This window comes from Scyliorhinus canicula, chromosome 17 (assembly GCF_902713615.1).
Source record: "Scyliorhinus canicula chromosome 17, sScyCan1.1, whole genome shotgun sequence".
Classification (NCBI taxonomy): Eukaryota; Metazoa; Chordata; class Chondrichthyes; order Carcharhiniformes; family Scyliorhinidae; genus Scyliorhinus; species Scyliorhinus canicula.
In genome coordinates this window covers 127,415,632-127,430,682 of record NC_052162.1, presented here as the reverse complement: position 1 = coordinate 127,430,682, position 15,051 = coordinate 127,415,632, and the positions used below count along the sequence as shown (strand labels likewise).

The 15,051-nt window shown below is 55.9% G+C and overlaps 1 protein-coding gene across 1 annotated transcript; it reads left to right on the top strand.

Annotated features, from left to right (window-relative positions):
• Nucleotides 1-1,371: 1,371 nt before the first annotated feature.
• Nucleotides 1,372-12,689, top strand: LOC119951746 (proteasome activator complex subunit 2-like). The gene is made up of 5 exons (XM_038775060.1): nucleotides 1,372-1,450; nucleotides 2,774-2,841; nucleotides 9,614-9,668; nucleotides 11,124-11,210; nucleotides 12,385-12,689. The coding sequence occupies exons 1-5, from the start codon at nucleotides 1,403-1,405 to the stop codon at nucleotides 12,466-12,468; spliced, it is 342 nt and encodes a 113-aa protein (XP_038630988.1). The 5' UTR covers nucleotides 1,372-1,402; the 3' UTR covers nucleotides 12,469-12,689.
• The last annotated feature ends 2,362 nt before the right edge of the window (nucleotides 12,690-15,051 follow it).

Genomic DNA, 15,051 nt, shown 5'->3' with positions numbered 1-15,051 from the left:
CATCCAGCTCTCCCAGAGACAGGTACAATACAGAGCTCCCTCTACACTGCCCCAGTGTCAGCATCGAGCTCTCCCAGAGACAGGTACAATACAGAGCTCCCTCTACACTGCCCCAGTGTCAGCATCCAGCTCTCCCAGAGACAGGTACAATACAGAGCTCCCTCTACACTGCCCCAGTGTCAGCATCCAGCTCTCCCAGAGACAGGTACAATACAGAGCTCCCTCTCCACTGCCCCAGTGTCAGCATCCAGCTCTCCCAGAGACAGATACAATACAGAGCTCCCTCTACACTGCCCCAGTTTCAGCATTGAGCACTCCCAGAGACAGGTACAATACAGAGCTCCCTCTACACTGCCCCAGTGTCAGCATCCAGCTCTCCCAGAGACAGGTACAATACAGAGCTCCCTCTACCCTGCCCCAGTTTCAGCATCGAGCTCTCCCAGAGACAGGTACAATACAGAGCTCCCTCTACACTGCCCCAGTTTCAGCATTGAGCTCTCCCTCTCTCTCCAGCAGAGTTAGGTGTAATACACTCTGTGGGCGCGATTCTCCCAAAACAATTTGAAGTTAATCTGTGGCGGGGTTTTTCAGGGAATTTCCCATTTGTTCTGACGGAGAGTTCCCCAACGCTGTTCAATGACACTTAGTCACTCTTCTGGGCCCAGGGGAGATTCTCGCCAGTTTAGCTCTCGCGTAGAGTTTTATTTTAAGCACAGGGGAGGTCAACTCCGGGAGATCGGGCCGCCATTTTGAAAGTGTGCTCCGATCTCCAAATGACCTTGTGGGCCACCGCACCCATGGACAACGTCACCCTCCACACACACACACATGGACGCTACCCCACACCCTCAAGTGAGGACGCCCATCTATGGGTGCCCTGGTGTTCATCCCTCTCCAGCCCCCACCCCACCCCCAAGCCCCCTTCCGGGACCCCCACCCATCAACCCTCCAACCGTCCAGAGGCCCCTACGTACCTGCCCTGCACACCCCCTACCCTTCAACCACCCACACCCTCATTTCATGGGTATCCCCCCCCCCCCCCCCCCCCCCCCCTCCCCTCAGCCACTGACCCTTGGCGGTACCATCCTGGCACCCAGGCAGTACTCCTGTTCCCTTGGCAATGCCACCTTGGCACCTTGGTAGTCCCAGGGTGGTGGTGCTAGCTGGGCAGTGCCAAGGTGCCCATGTTCCAGGGGGAGTGCCAGGGAGCCACCTGACACTGACCATCCAGGGGTTTCTGCTGGCCCGGGAGACACCCAGCTCGCTGGAGGCTTCCACCAGGATTCTCTGACCGCGTTGCGCTTGCGCTCGAGTGCAACACAGCAAGAGAATCGTGCCCCATGTTTCTACGCTCACCACTTGTACTCTTCCTATTTTTCAGCTGACAACCTGGATCCAGTATATGGTACCACAGATCGAAGACGGAAATGATTTTGGAGTGGCCATTCAGGTGAGGAAGTCAGTGTGGGGGGGTGGTGGGAATAAGGACGGCAGAATTTCCCTTTCCCGAAAGGAAAATTCGTGAACCAGGTCGGGTTTTATTTAAGACAATTGATCATTGTTGTCACGGTCATCATTACTGGGATTAGCGCCATACACTCCAGGTTTCATTTAATTGAGTTTAGATTCTGCTGGCTGCTGTTGGAGGGAACTCTACCCATGTTGCAATGCAGCCCCCCCCTCCCCCAACCCCCCCCCCGCACCCCCTCCCCCCGCACCCCCTCCCCCAACCCCACCCTTGCAAAGAATTAGCTTGGATCTATGGATTACCAGCCTGGTGTCATTACTGCCGTGCCCGTCATATCCCCAGGATTGTTCTGGTCAACCTGCCCTGCTCCATCTCCTTCCGAGGTTGATATATCCTTCCTGAGGTGCGGGGTTCGGCGAGGGGTGGGGGGGGAGGGGGGAGGGTGACTGGGCGCAGATTCCCAGATGGGAGTCTGAGCAGAGCTCTGTACGACCCAAGCATAATTTCCACCACCCCCCCGGCGCCCCCTCTATATTCCAACACATCAGTGTGAGGGGGGGTGGGCGGAGAAACAACATCCTATTTGCCTTCAAAATTCTGTCTTGTTAAACTGTCCACTCAACCTTTCGCAAATTCGGAGGATGAACCCCTAGATCTCTCCGTTGCACCCCCCCCCCCTCCATTGTTCCTGGCCTCCCCACCGCATCTCCCTCCTCCATTTTGAAAATGAAATGAAAATCACTTATTGTCACAAGTCGGCTTCATATGAAGTTACTGTGAAAAGCCCCTAGTCACCACATTCCGGCGCCTGTTCGGGGAGGCCGGTACGGGAATTGAACCGAGATGCTGGCCTGCCTTGGTCTGCTTTCAAAGCCAGCGATTTAGCCCTGTGCTAAACCAGCCTGTGCTAAATTAAGCCTTGCACAGAACTGTCAGCAGGTTAGGTGGTAGCAGTGGTTACAGCAAGCACTTCGGTTTGGTGGGGGGCGGGCGTGTTGGGGGAGAGGTTATCGTTTATCACAAGGGGAATTGAACACAACTCAACGGATTAAGAGCGGGAGTGTTGGCCGCTCGGCCCCTCCTGCCAGCCCTGCCATTCGAAAGGGTTGTGGCACGAAGGAAAGGGGCCGGGCTGGAGAGGGTTGGCGGGGGGGCGTTGGGCTGGTTTTGGAGACAGTGGGCAGGGTGGCCTGATGGTCGCATCTTCGCTGGAAGGGGCCGTGGGGAGCCGGGTGTCGGGGCAATGGCGGGAGCAGCTGGAGTGACCTCGGGATACTGACTCGACGTTTAATGTTTCTCCCTCAGGAAAAGATTCTGGAGAGGACGGCAGCAGTGCGGACCAAGGTGGAGGGTTTCCAGACCAGCATTACCAAGTACGTTAGCTAGCCGAGTGAGCATTGAGATTCCGCCTGTCCCTACAGTCTCTCAGGCTGGTGGATCGAGAATCCGCCTGTCCCTACAGTCTCTCAGGCTGGTGGATCGAGAATCCGCCTGTCCCTACAGTCTCTCAGGCTGGGATATCAAGAATCTGCCTGACCCTGCAGTCTCACAGGCTGGGATATCGAGAATCCGCCTGTCCCTACACCCTCACCAGCTGGTGGATCGAGAATCCGCCTGTCCCTACAGTCTCTCAGGCTGGGGGATCGAGAATCCGCCTGTCCCTACAGTCTCTCAGACTGGGGGTTCGAGAATCCGCCTGTCCCTACACCCTCATCGGCTGGGGATCGAGAATCCGCCTGTCCCTACAGTCTCTCAGGCTGGTGGATCGAGAATCCATCTGTCCCTACACCCTCACCAGCTGGTGGATCGAGAATTTGCGTGTCTCTACAGTCTCTCAGGCTGGTGGATCGTGAATCTGCCTGTCCCTACACCCTCACTGGCTGGTGAATCGGGAATCTGCCTGTCCCTACAGTCTCTCAGGCTGGTGGATCGAGAATCTGACTGTCCCTACAGTCTCTCAGGCTGGGATATCGAGAATCCACCTGTCCCTACAGTCTCTCAGGTTGATGGATCGAGAATCCGCCTGTCACTACAGTCTCTCAGGCTGGGGGATCGGGAATCCGCCTGTCCCTACAGTTTCTCAGGCTGGTGGATTGAGAATCCGCCTGTCCCTACAGTCTCTCAGGCTGGGGGATCGAGAATCCGCCTGTCCCTACAGTCTCTCAGGCTGGGGGATCGAGAATCCGCCTGTCCCTACAGTCTCTCAGGCTGGGGGATCGAGAATCCGCCTGTCCCTACAGTCTGACAGGCTGGTGGATCGAGAATCCGCCTGTCCCCACAGTCTCTCAGGCTGGGGGATCGAGAATCCGCCTGTCCCTACAGTCTCTCAGGCTGGGGGATCGAGAATCCGCCTGTCCCTACAGTCTCTCAGGCTGGTGGATCGAGAATCCGCCTGTCCCTACCCCCTCATCGGCTGGGGATCAAGAATCCGCCTGTCCCTGCAGTCTCACAGGCTGGGATATTGAGAATCCACCTGTCCCTACGCCCTCACCAGCTGGTGGATCGCGAATCCGCCTGTCCCTACAATCTCTCAGGCTAGTGGATCGAGAATCCGCCTGTCCCTACAGTCTCTCAGGCTGGGATATCAAGAATCCGCCTGTCCCTGCAGTCTCACAGGCTGGGATATCGAGAATCCGCCTGTCCCTACACCCTCATCGGCTGGGGATCGAGAATCCGCCTGTCCCTACAGTCTCTCAGGCTGGGATATCAAGAATCCGCCTGTCCCTACAGTGTCTCAGGCTGGTGGATCGAGAATCCGCCTGTCCCTACACCCTCATCGGCTGGGGATCGAGAATCTGCCTGTCCCTACACCCTCACCGGCTGGTGGATTGAGAATTCACCTGTCCCTACAGTCCCTCAGGCTGGTGGATCGAGAATCCGCCTGTCCCTACACCCTCACGGGCTGGTGGATCGAGAATCCGCCTGTCCCTACAGTCTCTCAGGCTGGTGGATCGAGAATCTGCCTGTCCCTACAGTCTCTCAGGCTGGTGGATCGAGAATCTGCCTGTCCCTACAGTCTCTCAGGCTGGTGGATCGAGAATCTGCCTGTCCCTACGCCCTCACCAGCTGGTGGATCGAGAATCTGCCTGTTCCTACAGTCTCTCAGGTTGACAGATCGAGAATCTGCCTGTCACTACAGTCTCTCAGGTTGATGGATCGAGAATCTGCCTGTCTCTACAGTCTCTCAGGCTGGTGGATCGAGAATCCGCCTGTCCCTACAGTATCTCAGGCTGGTGGATCGAGAATCTGCCTGTCCCTACAGTCTCTCAGGCTGGGATATCGAGAATCTGCCTGTCCCTACAGTCTCTCAGGTTGACAGATCGAGAATCTGCCTGGCTCTACAGTCTCTCAGGCTGGTGAATCGAGAATCTGCCTGTCCCTACAGTCTCTCAGGCTGGTGGATCGAGAATCTGCCTGTCCCTACGCCCTCACCAGCTGGTGGATCGAGAATCTGCCTGTCCCTACAGTCTCTCAGGTTGATGGATCGAGAATCTGCCTGTCTCTACAGTCTCTCAGGCTGGTGGATCGAGAATCCGCCTGTCCCTACAGTATCTCAGGCTGGTGGATCGAGAATCTGCCTGTCCCTACAGTCTCTCAGGCTGGGATATCGAGAATCTGCCTGTCCCTACAGTCTCTCAGGTTGACAGATCGAGAATCTGCCTGGCTCTACAGTCTCTCAGGCTGGTGGATCGAGAATCCGCCTGTCCCTACAGTCTCTCAGGCTGGTGGATCGAGAATCTGCCTGTCCCTACAGTCTCTCAGGCTGGTGGATCGAGAATCTGCCTGTCCCTACGCCCTCACCAGCTGGTGGATCGAGAATCTGCCTGTTCCTACAGTCTCTCAGGTTGACAGATCGAGAATCTGCCTGTCACTACAGTCTCTCAGGCTGGTGGTTCGAGAATCCGCCTGTCCCTACAGTCTCTCAGGCTGGTGGATCGAGAATCTGCCTGTCCCTACAGTCTCTCAGACTGGGATATCGAGAATCCGCCTGTTCCTACAGTCTCTCAGGTTGATGGATCGAGAATCTGCCTGTCTCTACAGTCTCTCAGGCTGGTGGATCGAGAATCCGCCTGTTCCTACAGTATCTCAGGCTAGTGGATCGAGAATCTGCCTGTCTCTGCAGTCTCAGAGGCTGGGATATCGAGAATCCACCTGTCCCTACGCCCTCATCAGCTGGTGGATCGCGAATCCGCCTGTCCCTACAATCTCTCAGGCTAGTGGATCGAGAATCCGCCTGTCCCTACACCCTCACCAGCTGGTGGATCGAGAATCCGCCTGTCCCTACACCCTCATCGGCTGGGGATCGAGAATCCGCCTGTCCCTACAGTCTCTCAGGCTGGGATATCAAGAATCCGCCTGTCCCTGCAGTCTCACAGGCTGGGATATCGAGAATCCGCCTATCCCTACACCCTCACCAACTGGTGGATCGAGAAACCACCTGTCCCTACAGTGTCTCAGGCTGGTGGATCGAGAATCCGCCTGTCCCTACAGTGTCTCAGGCTGGTAGATCGAGAATCAGTCTGTCCCTACACCCTCACCAGCTGGTGGATCGAGAATCCGCGTGTCCCTACAGTCTCTCAGGCTGGTGGATCGAGAATCTGCCTGTCCCTACGCCCTCACCAGCTGGTGGATCGAGAATCTGCCTGTTCCTACAGTCTCTCAGGTTGACAGATCGAGAATCTGCCTGTCACTACAGTCTCTCAGGCTGGTGGATCGAGAATCCGCCTGTCCCTACAGTCTCTCAGGCTGGTGGATCGAGAATCTGCCTGTCCCTACAGTCTCTCAGGCTGGTGGATCGAGAATCTGCCTGTCCCTACGCCCTCACCAGCTGGTGGATCGAGAATCTGCCTGTTCCTACAGTCTCTCAGGTTGACAGATCGAGAATCTGCCTGTCACTACAGTCTCTCAGGCTGGTGGATCGAGAATCCGCCTGTCCCTACAGTCTCTCAGGCTGGTGGATCGAGAATCTGCCTGTCCCTACAGTCTCTCAGACTGGGATATCGAGAATCCGCCTGTTCCTACAGTCTCTCAGGTTGATGGATCGAGAATCTGCCTGTCTCTACAGTCTCTCAGGCTGGTGGATCGAGAATCCGCCTGTTCCTACAGTATCTCAGGCTAGTGGATCGAGAATCTGCCTGTCTCTGCAGTCTCAGAGGCTGGGATATCGAGAATCCACCTGTCCCTACGCCCTCATCAGCTGGTGGATCGCGAATCCGCCTGTCCCTACAATCTCTCAGGCTAGTGGATCGAGAATCCGCCTGTCCCTACACCCTCACCAGCTGGTGGATCGAGAATCCGCCTGTCCCTACACCCTCATCGGCTGGGGATCGAGAATCCGCCTGTCCCTACAGTCTCTCAGGCTGGGATATCAAGAATCCGCCTGTCCCTGCAGTCTCACAGGCTGGGATATCGAGAATCCGCCTATCCCTACACCCTCACCAACTGGTGGATCGAGAAACCACCTGTCCCTACAGTGTCTCAGGCTGGTGGATCGAGAATCCGCCTGTCCCTACAGTGTCTCAGGCTGGTAGATCGAGAATCAGTCTGTCCCTACACCCTCACCAGCTGGTGGATCGAGAATCCGCGTGTCCCTACAGTCTCTCAGGCTGGTGGATCGAGAATCCGCCTGTCCCTACACCCTCACGGGCTGGTGAATCGAGAATCTGCCTGTCCCTACAGTCTCTCAGGCTGGTGGATCGAGAATCTGCCTGTCCCTACGCCCTCACCAGCTGGTGGATCGAGAATCTGCCTGTCCCTACAGTCTCTCAGGTTGATGGATCGAGAATCTGCCTGTCTCTACAGTCTCTCAGGCTGGTGGATCGAGAATCCGCCTGTCCCTACAGTATCTCAGGCTGGTGGATCGAGAATCTGCCTGTCCCTACAGTCTCTCAGGCTGGGATATCGAGAATCTGCCTGTCCCTACAGTCTCTCAGGTTGACAGATCGAGAATCTGCCTGGCTCTACAGTCTCTCAGGCTGGTGGATCGAGAATCCGCCTGTCCCTACAGTCTCTCAGGCTGGTGGATCGAGAATCTGCCTGTCCCTACAGTCTCTCAGGCTGGTGGATCGAGAATCTGCCTGTCCCTACGCCCTCACCAGCTGGTGGATCGAGAATCTGCCTGTTCCTACAGTCTCTCAGGTTGACAGATCGAGAATCTGCCTGTCACTACAGTCTCTCAGGCTGGTGGATCGAGAATCCGCCTGTCCCTACAGTCTCTCAGGCTGGTGGATCGAGAATCTGCCTGTCCCTACAGTCTCTCAGGCTGGGATATCGAGAATCCGCCTGTTCCTACAGTCTCTCAGGTTGATGGATCGAGAATCTGCCTGTCTCTACAGTCTCTCAGGCTGGTGGATCGAGAATCCGCCTGTTCCTACAGTATCTCAGGCTAGTGGATCGAGAATCTGCCTGTCTCTGCAGTCTCAGAGGCTGGGATATCGAGAATCCACCTGTCCCTACGCCCTCATCAGCTGGTGGATCGCGAATCCGCCTGTCCCTACAATCTCTCAGGCTAGTGGATCGAGAATCCGCCTGTCCCTACACCCTCACCAGCTGGTGGATCGAGAATCCGCCTGTCCCTACACCCTCATCGGCTGGGGATCGAGAATCCGCCTGTCCCTACAGTCTCTCAGGCTGGGATATCAAGAATCCGCCTGTCCCTGCAGTCTCACAGGCTGGGATATCGAGAATCCGCCTATCCCTACACCCTCACCAACTGGTGGATCGAGAAACCACCTGTCCCTACAGTGTCTCAGGCTGGTGGATCGAGAATCCGCCTGTCCCTACAGTGTCTCAGGCTGGTAGATCGAGAATCAGTCTGTCCCTACACCCTCACCAGCTGGTGGATCGAGAATCCGCGTGTCCCTACAGTCTCTCAGGCTGGTGGATCGAGAATCCGCCTGTCCCTACACCCTCACGGGCTGGTGAATCGAGAATCTGCCTGTCCCTACAGTCTCTCAGGCTGGTGGATCGAGAATCTGCCTGTCCCTACAGTTTCTCAGGCTGGGATATCGAGAATCTGCCTGTCTCTACAGTCTCTCAGGCTGGGATATCGAGAATCTGCCTGTCCCTACAGTGTCTCAGGCTGGTGGATCGAGAATCCGCCTGTCCCTACAGTGTCTCAGGCTGGTGGATCGAGAATCAGTCTGTCCCTACACCCTCACCAGCTGGTGGATCGAGAATCCGACTGTCCCTACAGTCTCTCAGGCTGCTGGATCGAGAATCCGACTGTCCCTACACCCTCACCGGCTGGGGACTGCGAAGCTGCCTGCTCCCAAATTGAGAATCCATCTGTTTCTACCCTCTCTCGAGCTGGAATATCGGGAATGCACCTGTCCCTATTCTCTCGGGCTGGTTGAAAACAAAAGATATCTGTTCAAGTCCGGCGTATTACTCTGTATTACCCAGGAGCTCGGAGAGCCTATAGTCCCCTCCCCTCCCCCCCCCCTCCCCACCTTGCTTTTGCCATCACAATATCTCGGCCTACCAGAATTGACCAATTAGCACCCTTGCCCCCCTGTAGTGTAAATTGTACACATACAGACAGGTACGTACACACGCAGGCCGATACGTACACAGACAGGAATGTACATACACAGACAGATGTACACAGACAAGTATGTAATGCACTGACACACATACATAGACAGCCACATATGTACGTACACAGGCACGTACACAGACATGTGCATAGGTACAAGACACATGTACGTACAGACACGTGTATGTACACATACGTACGTGGATAGACACTTGCGTACATGCACAGAAGCACGCGCACGTACGCAGGCACGCACACATACGCAGGCACGCACACATACGCAGGCACACGCACGTACACAGGTGTACGCAGGCGCACGCACGTACGCAGGCGTACACACGCAGGCGCACGCACGTACACAGGCGCACGCACGTATACAGGCGCACGCACGTATACAGCCACACGCACGTACACAGCCACACGCACGTACACAGGCACACATTCAGACATACACAGGCACAAACAGAGACTCTCACATAAACACATACACAGGTGCGCCCACACACACCACCCCATTGCCCATCACATTCCTTCCCAGCCCTTTCACATCTGGAAGTCCAGCGAGTGATCACAGCGCCTGTCTGACCTCTCCTCTCTGCTCTCGGCAGGTACTTCACTGATCGGGGAGACGCCGTTGCCAAAGCGTCGAAGGATACGCACGTGGTGAGCACATCGGGAGCGGCAGCTGGGTTTGGGGAGGGTTGGTGTGGGGGAGGGGGGGGGGGTGAGGGCAGGGCTGGAGCCTGCGATGTGTTAAAATCCCCCCACCCTCCAAACCGTCCGCGTGGTGGGGTGGGTTTAGGTATCCGGAAAGGATTGACCGACTGGGGCTGAGAGCGTGACCCAATAGAGAGGGGCTTTGTAAACGATGAGGGATTCCTATGGAGCGGGGAGGGACAGAGCAGCTTGAATTCTGCTCGGGGGGGGGGGGGGGGGGGGGGGGCAGGGGGAGAGCACTCCCGACCCGGGAAGCGTGTGAAATCCCGCGAGGAGGCGTTGGGCGCGGGTCCTGAAGTCATCGCGCGCCCGCACCGTGCAGATCCAGGCTGAAGGGTGGCGAGGACGTGGATCCCGCTCCCGGGGAGGTTCACCGGAGAGGGGCGACTTGATCAAATTCATGGGCAGCACGGTAGCACAAGTGGATAGCACTGTGGCTTCACAGCGACGGGGTCCGAGGTTCGATTCCCCGCTGGGTCACTCTCTGTGCGGAGTCTGCACATTCTCCCTGTGTCTGCGTGGGTCGCACCCCCACAACCCAAAGATATGCAGCGTAGGTGGATTGGCCACGCTAAATTGCCCCCTTAGTTGGAATGCATTGGAATTAATTGGGGGGGGAAATGAATTGGGGACTCTATGTAAAAGAAATACAGGCCGAATATTTCATGACCAGTTGTAGAAAATGCTTAACCATTTAGTAATAGACCCGTCACCAAATTCAAATGGTGAACAAAACAAAATGGCACTTTGAAAGCAGAGGGAGTTCACGGCTCTCACGTTCAGTGTTGCGCACTATTGTCACGCACCCTCACTTCACTTATCATAGAATCATAGAATTTACAGTGCATTCGGCCCATTGAATCTGCACCAGCCCTTACAAAGAGCACCCTACTCAAGCCCACGTTTCCACCCTATCTTTGATTGACTTAGGGATCACTTTGATCAAAATGTCCCAAACGGGCCACCATACAGAACACAGATGGGCCGTCTGTGCCTCCCCCCAGACCAGCAGGTTGCCCACCGCTGGCCTAGAACTAGAGGAGGTGGTCCATCAGGTGGGAGTGGGGGGGGGCTGTCTGTTTAACAATAAGGGGTCGCCCATTTAAAGCGGAGATGAGAAGAAATATTTTAATCAGAGGGCGGTGAGCCTCTGGAACTCTCTTCCTCAAAGGGCGGTGGGAGCAGAGTCTCCGAATGTTTTGAAGGCCGAGCTGGATAGATTCTTGACTAACGAGGGGGGTGAAAGGTTATGGGGGGGGGGGGGGGGGGGGGGGGTCGGTCGGCGGGAATGTGGGACTCAAGGTTACAATCAGATCGGCGGCGATCTTACAGAATGACGGAGCAGCGCCCTCCTAGCCGATCTCCAGGACCCTCACGGTCTCCTCCTGTTACCTGTTTCAGATGGACTACCGCCAACTGGTCCACGAGAAGGATGAAGCCGCCTACGTTGACCTCCGGTCGATGCTCGTGGACATCAGGAGCTTCTACGTAAGTTGTGCGAATAGGGGAGGGGTTCGAGGAAGGGAGGGTGAGTTTCTGACGGGAGGGAGGAGAGACTGTAGCTGATCGATACTCTCGGTGAGGGGGGGGGGTGTTGGTTACTGACGCATGCCCTGTTGGGAGAAGGGGGGGTGACAGTTACTGTTGTACACCCTCTCGGGGGAGGTGTGACAGTTACCGATGCATACCTGTGTGGTGAGGGGACAGTTACTGACGCACACCCTGTGGTGGGGAGGGGATAGTTACTGACGCGCACCCTCTGGGAGGGTTTCCCGTATCAGCCTCCCCGACCAGGCGCCGGAATGTGGCGACTAGGGGCTTTTCACAGTAACTTCATTTGACGCCTACTCGTGACAATAAGCGATTTTCATTTCAGTTTCATTTTTCATTTTCGGGGGAACAGTTACTGACGCACAACCTCGGAGGGGGGCAGTTACTGACGCGCACCCTGTGGGGGGGGGGGAATATAGGGGGCGATAGTTACTGACGCGCACCCTGTGGGGGGGATAGAGGGGGGCAGTTACTGACGCGCACCCTGTGGGGGGGATAGAGGGGGGCAGTTACTGACGCGCACCCTGTGGGGGGGATAGAGGGGGGCAGTTACTGACGCGCACCCTGTGGGGGGGATAGAGGGGGGCAGTTACTGACGCGCACCCTGTGGGGGGGATAGAGGGGGGCAGTTACTGACGTGCACCCTGTGGGGGGGATAGAGGGGGGCAGTTACTGACGCGCACCCTGTGGGGGGGATAGAGGGGGGCAGTTACTGACGTGCACCCTGTGGGGGGGATAGAGGGGGGCAGTTACTGACGCGCACCCTGTGGGGGGGATAGAGGGGGGCAGTTACTGACGTGCACCCTGTGGGGGGGATAGAGGGGGGCAGTTACTGACGCGCACCCTGTGGGGGGGATAGAGGGGGGGACAGTTACTGATGCGCACTCCCCGAGAAGAGACACTAGGGGTACACTTACTGGTGAACACCCAATGGGTGGAGCCAGGGGGGTAAAGACACTGACTTACATCCCTCTGGTGGGCGCCTGTGATCAAGCCCAGCCCCGTGCACAGATGGGACACCAGGTCACTTTCTCTCTGATTGCCACTAGGTATCGACTTGGAGCTCATTTGATCTCTCTCTCGCTCTCTCTCTCTCTCTGTCTGTCTCCAGGTTGAGCTGCTGGACATTATCATTAAGAATGCAGAGAAGATTACCAATCCCAAAGGGGAAGAAAAATCTCATTCCATGTACTGAGTGCGGCAATGGTCAGAGAGCAAGGGGGTGGGAGCCGGATTCGAGCGTGGGAGAGAGGAGGTGGCAGCGCCAAAGGGGCATTAACCACGGCTGAAGGGCAACCAGACGCAAAGCCAGCGCGGCTTGTCGACTTGCGCACTTGTTCCCGCGTCGGCCAATTTAATAAATAAACTGGTGTCCCGTTTTAAGGTTGTGAAATAAATATATGTTTTTGAACATGACGGTGTGACTGATTGCTCGGCACCCTATCTGCTGCTGTCTAGGAGTTAGAAGTACCTGTCTTTGAATCTATCCAGTAGCGGTGACCGAAATTTGCCCCCCCCCTCCGGCGCCCTCTGTTGTGTTATGCTTCTTCATGTAGCATAAGCTGCTTCCTTGATGTATACTCTGACAAAGGAAGGTTCAGACTCGGAGGTAGGTTTAACACATTTATTGAACAGGTAACAATTCTCCTACTTGAGGTCGACTCTCCTGCTAATCTTGCTATAGTAGCTCAGTCTAACTAACCAGTCTGCTCTAAGCCACGCGGTGGGTGTGATGCTTCTGATCTGCCCCTGTCCTTCTCTCGAAGTGTCGCCTGTGGAAAGAGACAGAGCATGTGTGCCCTGTCCTTATATATGGGTTGCCCCCTTGTGGTAGTGTCACCTCTGGGTGTCTTGACTGCCCACTGGTCGTGTCCTATGTGTTCATTAGCTGTTGTGTATTTACATTAACCCCTTGTGTATTCACAGTGATGCATATCACCACACCCTCCTCCGTAACCCTGCAATCTCGGGCTGACTCCCCCGGTGCCCGCTCTGGGAGACGGCTACACTGTCGGAGGGAACCCTCTTTCAGATCAGGACGTTGTAAACATCCAAATCAGGAGCAGGAAGTAGGCCTTTGGGTCCCCCCTTGAGCCTGCTCCGCCCTTCGGTAAGACAACTGGCTGCCCAGTTTGTGTTTCCAATTCCACATTCCCCATCAAAACTCCCGCCCCCCCCCATCCCCACACACACACACCCACAGATATCGTTTGAACCCTTCGCCTGACCAGCATCTCCAATTCTTGCCTTGTAAATATCTAGTGAACACCCTACACCACACCACATGCCCCCCCGCCCCAACCTCTGAGGTAGGAATCCCAAAGGCGCACAACCTTGAGAGCAAAGTATTGTCACCTCTATCCTAAATAGACGACCCCTTCATTCACCTGAGGAAGGAGCCGCGCTCCGAAAGCCAGTGATTCGAAACAAACCTGTTGGACTTTAACCTGGTGTTGTCGGACTTCTTACTGCCTTCAATTTTAAACAGCGCCCTCACCTCCCCCAGCTCTGGACTCATCCGCAACAGAAAAAAATACTTATCACGTCCACCTTGTCGAGACCGTTCGGGATCTTATTTCTTCAATCAAGTCACCCATCCCCCCCCCCCCCCCCCCCCCCTCCCCCATGCTTCTTTGGACTTCAGAGGAAACAAGCCCAGTCTGTCTAATCGTTCCTCATTCCAGGTATCCATCTAGTTAAAACCGCCTCCGACGCATTTACAGTCGTCCTTAAATGAGACCGGAACTGCATGCCCCTGAGGGCCTCCACCCCCCTCCCCCTCCCCTCTTGGGCAAATCTAAAACATCCCATGGCCACGATTGATTGGAAGTGGACCGGGGGGGGGGGGGGTGGGGGGGCAGCTCACCCCAGTGTAGAGTGATATCTATTGCCCTCGGGGCATTATCTCTATACGACAAGACGATCCGGTCGCTGCCACGGTGCTGTTTGGTGGGATCTTCCTGTGCACGAAGGTGCTACGAAGAGAGACTGGATGGGCTGGGGTTGTTTTCCCTGGAGCAGAGGATGACGGGGTGTGTAGGGGGGGAGGGGAGGTAACCTGATCGAGGTGTGCAAAATTATTAGGGACCGAGATAGGGGCGGGTTGAAAGCAGCTTTTCCCCCTTCGTTGAAGGGTCAATAGCAAGGGGGCACAAGGGGGAAGGCTTAGAGGGATTTGTGGAAAAAGTTTTCACCCAGAGGGCGGTGGGAGTCTGGAATGCACTGCCCGGGAATAGTAGAGGCACCAGGAGACCTCGCAACATTTCAAAAGATGCATGGATAAGCACTTAAAATAAATGTCATAACATTCAAGGCCGTGAGGTTAGTGGAGATTTAGTGTAGTTTTGTTGTTGCCGGCTGGGTGGGCCGAAGATGAGGGTCCAAATCCCATCATCGGCAATGGTGGAATTTAAATTAGATGAATAAAGATCTGGAATTGAAGGCCAGCCCTATCTCGGTAACATTGTGACCAAATATAACTACCAGAGCAGGCACGAGGCCGGGAATCCTGCAGACGTGGAGCCCGAGGCTGGGAATCCTGCAGACATGGAGCCCGAGGCTGGGAATCCTGCCGACATGGAGCCCGAGGCCTGGAATGCTGCAGACATGGAGCCCGAGGCCGGGAATCCTGCAGACATGGAGCCCGAGGCCGGGAATCCTGCAGACGTGGAGCACGAGGCCGGGAATCCTGCAGACGTGGAGCCCGAGGCTGGGAATCCTGCAGACATGGAGCCCGAGGCTGGGAATCCTGCCGACATGGAGCCCGAGGCCTGGAATG

Excerpts from the sequence above, each read along its gene's own strand:
- LOC119951746 (XM_038775060.1), top strand. The coding sequence starts at position 1,403 with ATGGTACCACAGATCGAAGACGGAAATGATTTTGGAGTGGCCATTCAG. Across the intron at positions 9,669-11,123 it reads CGTCGAAGGATACGCACGTG|ATGGACTACCGCCAACTGGT; the intron begins GTGAGCACATCG and ends TACCTGTTTCAG. Across the intron at positions 11,211-12,384 it reads TGGACATCAGGAGCTTCTAC|GTTGAGCTGCTGGACATTAT; the intron begins GTAAGTTGTGCG and ends GTCTGTCTCCAG.